General features: G+C 36.1%; 1 protein-coding gene across 3 annotated transcripts in view; it reads left to right on the top strand.

Annotated features, from left to right (window-relative positions):
* The window catches only part of iqsec3 (IQ motif and Sec7 domain 3), a 134,605-nt gene that overhangs the window by 62,502 nt on the left and 60,498 nt on the right, over positions 1–11,605 (top strand). For 2 of the 3 annotated variants that reach the window (XM_015376677.1, XM_015376678.1), the window contains exon 3: positions 3,204–3,819. The exons of the other annotated variant lie outside the window; for it this stretch is intronic. In XM_015376677.1, coding sequence (XP_015232163.1) covers positions 3,204–3,819 — 616 coding nt within the window. The remainder of the gene's footprint in view (positions 1–3,203; positions 3,820–11,605) is intronic. 3 annotated transcript variants of the gene reach the window in all.

Raw genomic sequence — 11,605 nt, 5'->3', positions numbered from 1 at the left:
AGACATGTCTATTTTTTGCACAGGGAAACACTTACCCTGAATTGAATATGAACAGAGCAGATATTAGACCTGCTATATTATTTATTACCTTCAACAACTATTTTTCAAGTCCCAGACAGAGCCATAAGCTTAATACCTTCTCTTTATACCTATGTGTGATGAAAGAATACTTAGTCTTTAGTGAAAGCCTTAGTGTTATCCTCACTATATCCAAGCAATATATTGTATAGTTATAGGCAAAATCCTAGAAATGTATCTCCAGTCATGGCACCTAAAAAGCAATGACAAATGAAAAGGTCCTTTTTTAATAACTATTATCACAATCAGAATTTTTCATAATGAAACCTGTAATTAAAAGTTTAAACATTATGGAAACATCTAATTTCTTACAAATCATATTGAGATATTCAAAACATTAAAGTGTGTTATGTGGAAACTTTAAAACGTTTTCATACTTAAACAACTAATTGCGAAACTCGTTTAAGCTATTTAAACCGTTACTGCAGCAGTTGAAGGCTGCACCTTGTCATTTTTTGAAAGTAATACGTTGTACATTATTGCCTCCAAAGAAAAATCCTAACTTTTAAGCCGTTTAAACTGCTTTAGCAGTGCAGTGTAAGATTACTTTTCACCAGCAGCTCAGTCAGCAAGATAATATCCATGACTCTCTATTATTGGTTTTTGTGGGGTACTCTTATCTTCATTTTGAAAATAAGGAGTAGGTTTTATGGTTCTATTGTTTAGATGTAGTTATATGCTTACAGGTTGCCTGGTAGCACTTGTTTCAAAAGCTCTGACTTAGCGTCAGAGGCTTTAAACCCTAATGTACAATTTTAAAACATTTGTTTTTGAAATATTTATCTCATCATTTAAGCCTTTTCCCTAAATGTCTGCTTTGGTAAATCTTGTCCTTTATATGTTTTTCTGGTGGAGAATCTAGGTACATCAGCTGACAAGTATTACAAGGTTTAAAACGTGTTTGAATTTACATTTAAGGATGGTGTTTTCATTAAGTGGAAAGTGTCTTGCTTGGAAAGGTACATGAAGTAACATTATTTAAAATGAAATTGTATGGTGTTCGCTCGGTATGGGTGACAATTGACTGGATATAGGGGCCGATCTATTCATTCTAACTCTATGACATTCTCTGTCGTGATGCGGCAGCGCAACAACACAACACAGCCATATTGTTTATGATGGAGCGAGCGAAAGGATCTGCAGGGTGGTTTTTCCCGCTCTATCAGCCTACTTGCCCAATGGTGTGCAATATTTTAGAGAGAAATGTTCCGAAGGGTGTTTTTAAATCTTCAAACTATTACACCACCATCTTAATGAAACACCTCCAGAAGTTTCATAACAAGGAACATGCTGAGATTATCGAACTCAGCAAACAAAAAGGAAGCAGCAGGAAGCAGCTAACTTTGATGGAAGCAAAGGAAAGAAGTGAAATTTTTCCATTTAACAGTATACTGGCCAGAAAAATCACAGAGATGATACTTGATAATGATAATGACACTTTGTTTTACATGTTGACCAAGTATGAGAACTTATGGTTTGAGATTTTTTGCACAGTTGTTAAATAAATGAGTCACAACATTTATATCTGGGTTGTTTCCTATTTTTTTTTAAGAAAGGGGAAATCAAATCATGTGCACAGAAGAATGATCCCAGTTTTTTTTTTTTAACACAATAAAACCATTTTTTAGGTAATGATTCAGTGCTGTTTTTGGTATCGGATCTGTATCGGCCAACATTAAACTTCTAATATCAGTATGGTATCGGAGGTGGAAAAAAGTGGATCGTGCATCCCAAGTGTTTACGCATTTTTCAGTTCAGAATATGTTATTTAATAGATTCAAAAATTGAATTTTTAGACCAAAATCTTTAAACACTTTTATAACCATTTAAGAGTTTATTTACACAGAAGTTTGTAAAGTTTGCACCTTACTTTTCATTTGTACAGCTAATATATAATGTATGAATGTAATAACTTATTAATGATGTTAGATATCTTGTCAAAAACATTGAATTAACAGTTCAATTTCTAAGTGTTGCACCAATACCAATATTGGGTGGGGCCCCAATCTAGCACTAAAATGGTGGTATTGGTATCGGCAAGTACTAACAAATAAGGCACAAATACCATTTTGAGAGCCAAAAGTTTATTCAACTATTGTCACCCATTTATACATCCAAGTAGTATGCAGTTCTTCATATATACACACACACGCATCAATTTCAAACAGATGGTATTGTTATGGTATCGGTATCGGCCAAAACTGCACAGCCAGGTATCGGGGCCAAAAAATGTCACCGGCGTAACACTAATTTCTAATGTGTACATTATTTGTTAGGTGTATCAGACTTTATAGGTTTAAATTGTTGAAGTTGGTTTTTAGTGGGTACTGGACAGAAAGGTAAAAAGAATTAGGCTACAGACATGCACTGTGAAAATATTGGTTTCGGTTAACCACTAGCTGCTAACGTAGCTTAAAGTAAGCTAAGAAAAAAGGCAACATTTTAATAATTTTTTTCGATTACAACCAATTTAGAAATTTAAAAGCATAAGAAAGGCAATATATACATTGGTCAAAATGTTCTAGAATGAATATATATTACAAACCTATTCCTTTATTCTTGTATACAAAAAAGATTTCTTAATTTTGATCTAGAATTATTTTAGAAATATTTGTCCACACCTTTTCAGCACAAAATATCCACTTCCCCTCACACAGACACAGAAGCCCTTAGTTACACAAATATGCACAAAATGCCTAAAAAAAAAAAAAATTTTATAAGCTGCATGACTGTCCCCTGTGTCTCAGTGTGTGTGGGCGTGTGTCTCTATTGGCTGTCAACTAACTTTGTTTTTTTTTTCCACCTTTGCTCCTCTGTAAATTTTGTTGGAATAAATTTTAACTTGCTGTTTTTCAGTACTATACCCTGTGGTTTTAGTAGTTCCTCTATGCCTTATATTCTAGCTGATTTTCATTGTCTGTCAATGTCTAGACAGACAAGAAAAAACATAACAGAACAGCAATAGACAGAGCTGGTCCTGCACACAGTTGGTAGCCAAGTGAGGGATCAAACACACAAAAAAGGTCACCTTCTTACCTCTAAACCCAGGCAGCCTGAAGAAGAAGTCAGAGCTCACCACGGATGCAGCAGCAACCTCACTCTGCGTTTTCTCCTCCTTTCTGCAGCGATGAACTTTCTCCGGACTCATCTCTGGGAGAGGAAGGGAAGGGAGGTGAGGGTGAGCAGCAGGGTGAGGACCAGTCACAACCGGAACCAGAACCAGAACCACCACAACTACAGCCCCAACAGCTTGAGCAAAATCCTGAGCCACAGACTCTGCTATCACAACATGAGCCTGAGCCAGAACCAGAGCCCCAGAATGAACCAGAGGTGGAGCCAGAAGAGGAACCTCAATCCAAACCTGAACCTGAGCCATCAACAGAGCCTGATCCCCATCCTCAAGTTGAGTCCCTGAGCAATGTTGTGCCACAGGAAGTTCCTGAAGCCTCTTCTCCTTGCAATGAGGAGAAGATGGTGGTCGAGACAGAGCTTCACAAGTCAGAAATGGTCGCTGAGGCAGAGACGATACTTGATAAAGATGAGGCGCAGGGTGAGAACTGTGAGGGCAAGGCAACGCAGGGAGAAGACAATGAAGAAGAGGGAGGAACAAAAGCAGGTGGTACAGGCAGAAGGGCCAGTCTACACCACACAGCCTCGCCTCTGAGGGTGCAACGCAACGGGGCCGGCTCGCACTCTGCGTCCTCTGACTATGAACTCTCGCTTGACCTCAAAAACAAGCAGGTATGGCTGTCCTGGGGACGGGGGGTATGTTGGTGTGTTTTGGGGTGTGGGGAGGGGGTGGATGGATTGTGCTGGCCAGTTTGTATTATACTTTTTTGTGATTAGACGTGTGTGGATCATTTTCTGAAAAGAAGGCAATAGGATGATAAAAAAGCAATTTAGTTTGTCTTTTTATTTTTGTATGAGTCTGGCTCGTCATTGAATAATAAAGAGACCTTTAGGGGTTTTAGTCAACTATTAAAGCATTATCATTGCCATGTCATTTCATCAACATCAACATATTCACTTGGCTTTGAAAAGTAAAGCTTGAACTTTCTTTTTCAGGTAGGATGAATCGATATTTTGTCCCACATATATACATACATTATATATATATATATATATTTAGGGGATAAAATGTATTTCCTTTTTGCTTTCATAGGTGAAGTTGATTATATTGTGATTTGTTAATGTTTTAAACATTTTGTTTGTAAACAATTATCTGTGCATTGACTTCCATATTCACAAGTCTGTCTTGTAATCACGTTTTTGTCACCAGGGAAATCATCCCCAAAACATAATCATCCTCATTTCAAGAGCCAACAAACATTTACCATCCATTTCCATCTCAATTTCTCTCAACAATCTTCTTCAGTACATGGATTTTCAAGCAGGTAAGGCGATAAAGTTGTCAAGCTTATAGGCCTCATAAATCTAAGGGTTTGGTTATCAGGTTGTTTCTTTCTTTATTGATTAGACTAACCTAAAATATAGCTTTCAAATACATACATTTCAGTTGCTTAAAGGCCCTGTGGAGGTAATTTACAAATATGCTATTTGACAGGGCTTTAGGAAAAGACGTATTTGAAGCTTTTTATATAAATTAATTGCAAATGACTCAAATGTTTGTATTTTTACCACCAACATTTTTTTATTCATTTAGGGACATTCATTTTCCTATACTAACACCCAGTCTGAGCCATGACTAAAATAATACCATGTTAAGCGACTCTAAATGGACTGAAGTTTTGCATTTAACATTTCTAGTCATACGTACCAATCAAATGCTTATGCCTTTTTGGAATTGAACCAACAATGTAAAGATTGCAAAAAGATTACACTTCGCATTGAACCAAAGTCACAATGCATTGGGTGGTCTTAGTCTTTTGTGTATAATTGGGATTCAGTCACCAATGAGGTTCAGCATACTGCAGTCTCTTTTGCGCTTTCACGATACATTAATTTGGATAAATTTCAAAATGTTTTCATCAATTTCTTTTATTTCAAAACCCATGGTAAATCAAATTTGTTATTTAATTCTAGATTTGATGCTTTTTTAACACACATGGCCCCTGACTGCTGTTTATAGAGATTTTTAAACAATATGCGTTGTTTACTAGATTGTAAAGATTTTTTGCCAATTAACTTCTATCATCCAAAAGAGTTTACACAGAGGTTTTGTAAGAAACCATAAGCTTAAGGTTTGTGGCCCTAAAAGTTAAAGGTTATTTTATATTTTTCGGTTCATCACCACCTCTGAGGTAAAGATCTAATTCTAACCACTGGTGGATGAGAAAGTTAAACCCTAAAAAAGTGAATTTAATTTGATTTCAATAATTTTCCATTGGAACAGACTTCCATTCGGGAACAGAATTTTGGTCTGTACTTGTAGCATTATTAGTAAAAATGGCAGCGCCCTGCACCTGCAGTATGGTGCACTTGATTTTTCACTTGCGTTTTCTGCATATCCTATATCATCCTCTGCAAACCCACAATTGAATGAATTTGGTTACTAATGCTACACTTGCTTTTTGGTAAACGTTTTACCTGAAATGCAAAAACTTTAACACCTTGTTTTTAAACACACCTGTCTTCCATAAAATTCAATTATTGTTCCTTCTGTTAATTTTATTCATTAATTTTGAAGTAGAGATGTTAGCTGTAGAGCTAAGATACCATTAGAACACATGATGCATGTTTTGATACAACTTTTTGATAATACAGCACATAATAAATTTTTAATTTGGGTCAAATATGTCATATATGGAGAGAAAGAGTGTATATACCTATTTGTCGTCGCTACTTCATGATGATTTAACAGACATTTGGTTCTGATTTATCTTCCCATTGCTTAGTGAGTGACAGTGCTATAGATGCTGCATGTGAGGCTTCATAGGGCAGTCAGCCATTTTCAAAAGATTTTGTAAGGAAGCGCTTGTTAAAAAATATTTGAGCCTGCTGTAGGTATGGCACGGGGGCACACAATGCAGAAACATAAGTGAAATTAATCTATTAACTAAAGGCTCTGGCTGAGGCAGAGATTATTTAATAGAGAAAATCACAATAAAGACACCAAGAGACCATATCCTGCTAGCATTATTAATGACAAAACCAACAAAAACTCAAATAAAAAGGCAAGAGAAATAAATCAGGATACACCTAGCAAATAGTAAACAAACAAATTGCATAAATAACAAAATATGCCTAAACTATATTATAATCCACAACACCTAACACAAATTAACAAATGTTCAGTTATAGAATCGTTAGTTGTAGGCTTTAATATTAAATTGTAAATGTTCTGTGCTAGGAAAAAATTACCTTTTCCATTTGGGATGTTAACTTTAGAAATAAATTAAACCAGTCACCTAAATCTTCACTTTAGTAATTTTTTTTACTGTAAACTTTATGTGAAGCTCCAGGTAGCTGTAGATCAGGGTTCAGTGGCTGCATCTTACAAATGACGAAGCCTACCTGGACTAGGTCCTTCGAAGGCCGTGAAAATAAGTAGTCTGGAAGAGTTCAGCTATAGATTCAAACAGGTCCAGCCTTCTGCGGATGCCACGGCCCCTCACTCAACATAATATCTGACACCTGGCAACAGTGACAGTTGACTCACAAAGCAGACAAAAATGGATGCCAAACCTCTTACTGCTATTCTCTGTGCTAATTACATTTATGAGGAGCTTCAGCAGCAGTACCGTCAATGCATCTATCAGGTTCATTCCAATATCTGTGCAGTTCGTGAACTGCACAGATATTGGAATGTGTCCATAAATTTCAGCCAAACCAATTTGCACAGGGACAGATAAAACTTTCCAAAAACCAAACATTAACCACTAGATATCTGACTCACTAACCCTTTTAATTAACGATTTATATTAATTTAAGATTAAACTCTTCAAATTCTGAATATTCTGATATTATATTAAACTGCACTTATAATATTCACCACTTTTCGTCACCATTTCCCTTTTTCCTTTGAGCATGGAGTAGCCGGTTTTGGTTGGACTAGCAATGAATCACAGGATACCCTAAGCTAAAAGGATACACGGGACTTGTCCTTCAAAAGAAAGGCTGCTTTTGTCTGCTGCATATTAAGGGGTCTTTTAATCTGAAGAGACCATGGATCACGTAAATGGTCGCCGAATCTGGCCTTCGCAGGATGCATCAGCAGGATTCGAACACAGCACTTGACTGTTTGCTGAGGAAGTTATTCAGTCATTTGAGATGTGAAAGCAGACACATATATAAAAGGTGCAGGACACAGATCCTTGAGGACCTTAATAGAGGAAACCTGCTCCAGATCAACAGTCCATTGAAATCAGTAAAAATAGCCCTTGGTAACAAAGCGTTTCTCTCCATTAAATGTGTAGTTATATGAATTTTTTGAACCTTTGTATGTATTGCTCCATTAAAGATCACTGGATCCTCTCCAGTTTTTGGAGTTATTATCCAATAAAGCTAGTAGAATACACTAGAGAGGTGTTTTGCAACCTCATCCCTTGGCATCTTAACTCAGGCAGTTTTGTCTGGATTTCCTCCCTCATCACTCCCCTAATTGAGGCTCACAGTTCTTTTAACCTCAGGTCACCTTGCTACTTCACTCTTTTAATCTCAGATCTGAGAGTCCCTCTTTTTCACTATCCTCTTGTCAAGTAGGCTTGAGATACACGATAGCCTGGATTGATCTTCTGTCCGCACAGGTGGGGGTGCAGGGGCTTGATGGATCTCTGGATCAATGTCAAAGTAATTGGATCTGCTTGGCGATACCTTTATTGCCACGGAAGAACTTGGTGATGGATTGTTTGAGTCACTTAAAGCTTAGCAATGAACCCTGTGAAACATGTGCCACTTTTCTAAGCTGAATGTATTTTGAATGTTGATATTTCCATTTCAATATTGGATAGCTTTGCCTTTCTTGTTCACTATCATATGTTAGGAGCAGCATTATGATGTGGCGAATGCTTCCATTTAGCTGAGAGAGAAAATAATAATCGGTTGCATCAAGTTATTAGCAGCCTGCATGAGCTTGAAAGCTACTGTAGCAAAAATAAAAACATTTTGATTGGTTTTATTTTTGCAGCATGTGTGATTTAATAAGCTGTTGTTTTATTTGCATAGTCTTTATACAAAAACACTGTTAAAGGTGGAAACTGGATGAACTGGTTTTCCATTGTTATGCATTTTAAAGGACGTTGTGTCAAGTGTCGTGTTTTCACTCGCACAGGTTTTAGAATTCTACATTAGAAATATCCATTACCTAATAAGTGCAGATTTTTGCTGTGCTGTGTAGTACATTTGAGAGGTTATAATACTGGATTTTTTTTCCTTTATTATTACAGCTTGTAAACCATTTAAACAAAAAACGTTATTGCTGTTAGATGTAGTAGCCAAAGGACTCCCCAGAAAAGAACCGGCATTGAATTACCTTTTGATTCAAGATTTAGCTAAGAAAGATCTTTTCAGTGAAAAAGAAAACTGTCTTTACTAAAATTTTATAACAAGGAGTAAAACGCACTAAACACAATGCCACCTTATCCTCTTTACCACTGTTTTTCAACCCTGATCCTCAAGGCATGTTTTGGATGTTTCAGATTATTGGAGTTCAGCAGAGCCTGTTATTATGCTATCAATTGATATCAGGTATGTGAAAGCTAGGAAACATCTAAAACATGCAGGGCAGTGTGCCTTGAGGACCAGGAGTGAACAACACAGCTCTATACCACCCCAAATCTTTCCTACTTCACCATTCAGTTCATCCCACATTAAAACCTTGGATATATTGGTGGTATTTTGGATATTAATTACACTAAACTGTGGACTACCTTTTCAATGTCATTCATTATAGACCAAGAGGTCAGTGTGGTGTGGATTTGCCTGTCAGGATTGATTCAGTGACAGAGGAATGGAGCACTGCCATTGCCATCCTCTTAAACCACAGTAGCACCAAAATAATCATTCTTATCTCACAGCTTAGTAAAATTACCATAAGTAAAGCTGACAGGGGCCAATGGGGTGAATTTTAACACTGCCAATCTTGGAGCAGTTATCAGTCCCAAAACTTCATTTTTTCTATGAGGCTTCCTTTTGACACCCTTGTTTCTGTGTATCTTTTGCTCTTTTCATCTATCAACTTGCTTTTATGACCTTGACTTTTTAAATACTTGCTGCCCATTGTGCTGCTTAACAATTCTCTCTGCTACAACCTCATGCCAACAAATTAATTATTAACCTGTTTTGCATTTGTGGGTCATAAACAAAATGTGATTCTGTGTGCGAAGTTAAAAGTATAGTGGAGGATTTTCGCAAATTTTTGAAATAACCCACCCTCTCTATTTTAAACAAACAAAAAAAAAAAAATGCACATGCACAACCCTGTACCCTCTCCTGAGAGGGAACGCCTATTAAATGGGTGCCAGAGCATGCACAAGCCCATTTCTCCTCATGCACACTTTGTTTAAAAGTTGTTGTTTGCATCCCTCATACAAGCTTACTTTCCAAAAGAAGATTTGCAATTTTTCCGGTATGTCAGACTCACCACCGGTAAGTGAAATTGGGGGCGAGCAAGTAGGATGGCTTTATGTAAACATATGATTGACAATTAGGAGGAGCACTTATGTTGATGATCCACCTGGAAAAAGAACATCCCCCACTATACCTTTAAAGTATTTGGGTCTTTAAGAGAAAAATGTATTGTTAGTAACCAAATAATTTCACAGTCAAATTAGTTTGTATTTTTGAGCCAGCTAAATGGATGGGCTCACTACTTACTTACTGACTTATGCAGTAAAGAGAAAAAGGATTTCTTCTAAATGACAGTACTAAAATGAAAATTGAGTCAATTGATGATTCCTTATATCATGGGTGCCCAATTCCAGTCCTCAAAAGCTAGAAACCTGCAACTTTTAGATGTATCTCCCCTCCAACACACCTGCATCTAATAAATGTTTCATTTCCAGTCCTTTAAAGAGTTGAATTTCATGCTAATGTGGAAATTCAGCAATATGATTTAGGTGTGTTGGAGAAAGGATTCATTCACAAGTTCTCAAGGAATTAATGTGATTGTTATTTAAATACATATATAGATGTTTGCTATGTTTTGTTGTAATGGATAAGGTTATAACTTTTCCTTAGTTTTCATTATATATATATATATATATATTTTTTTACTTTACATATAGTTTAAATTTGTAGGACAGCAGAATACAGTTAAAATAAAATACCACACAGTCCTACACAGATTGGGACATCTACTCACCATATGCACACTGCTACCAGTGTGATAAGAGAGAAAAACAGAAAAGTTGAAGATTAGCGATCCGGATGTAGGCGATGTGACCCCGCTTTTAATATAGAGTCAGATCTTATCCACTATCCTCTGCTTCTAATATTTCCCTCCTCTAAACCTAATATCTTCAGCCATATTAAAAGTCTGTTTTTTTTGTTTTTTTAATGACCAGCTGCATCCCTGATTAAAGAGAGCAGTGTAAACCAAATCCTTCCAAGTCCAGACTAATCGGAAAGCTAAACAAACAAGATCAGCTGCTACATTAAATCAAATACTACACAACTGATGCTTCATCTCTGGATCAAGGGCACCTCTACAGTTTATGCCATGCAGACTTTGTTTGGTGAGGGACACTGCTCCAAACAACACAGCCACTGACCTTATGACAAAGCTCATTTTAAAAATTGCCTAGTGGAAAAAAACGTTCCACTTTTATCACACAACCTTGTAAATGTAAATGGGTTAGAAAAGATTTCCAGTGTCATTAATATTTCTAAAGAGTTGCATGTAATTGTTCTTCTCATAACCAGAAACCCCATCTTCTTCAGCGAACAATTTACAATATCAGAGTTTGCAAACCAAATGAATGCTGTAGTCTTTTTTCTTTCTTTAATAGAGCTTTGCACAAACTCTTACCTTGACTTTGTCCTGAAGCTCAGTAAAATAAGATTAAAGTCACACCTGGACCATTTTTGTTTTTACCTGATTGGGTTGTTTTATGTGCAATAAACCGATACTTATAGTTTATGTTTTCCCAAAAGGTCAGGATAGATCCATGCAAAAATAAAAGAAATAACATAGATTTCTAGTTTTCTTAAGTTAACACAAAATTTACTGTATTACAGGACAATGAAAAATACTGATAAAAAATGTATTTCAGAAACCCTTGTCCTTGAAGGGGAAAAAGAAAGAAGGAAAGAGGAAGGAAAAAAAAGCAAACCTAATGAAAACGAACTCAAAAAGACTAAAGAAGATAAGAATACTTCAAAAGATGCCCACAACCTAATTGTTCTGGAAAATTGAAAGAGGATTTATGTAGTGTGTGAGTAGCTGCCAGTTGAGAATGGTAATTTTACATCTTTTTCCATTTCCTGGAGTGTTAAGTCATTTTTCACAGGCCCTAATGGTGGCTTGATTAGTTTTAGGAAAATTATACATACATACATATATATATATATATATATATATATATATATATATATATATATATATATATATATATATATATATATATAT

This window comes from Cyprinodon variegatus, unplaced genomic scaffold, assembly GCF_000732505.1.
Source record: "Cyprinodon variegatus isolate N-32 unplaced genomic scaffold, C_variegatus-1.0 Scaffold139, whole genome shotgun sequence".
NCBI lineage: Eukaryota > Metazoa > Chordata > Actinopteri > Cyprinodontiformes > Cyprinodontidae > Cyprinodon > Cyprinodon variegatus.
The sequence above is the reverse complement of the archived record's forward strand: the minus strand, read 5'-3'. Positions and strand labels throughout refer to the sequence as shown.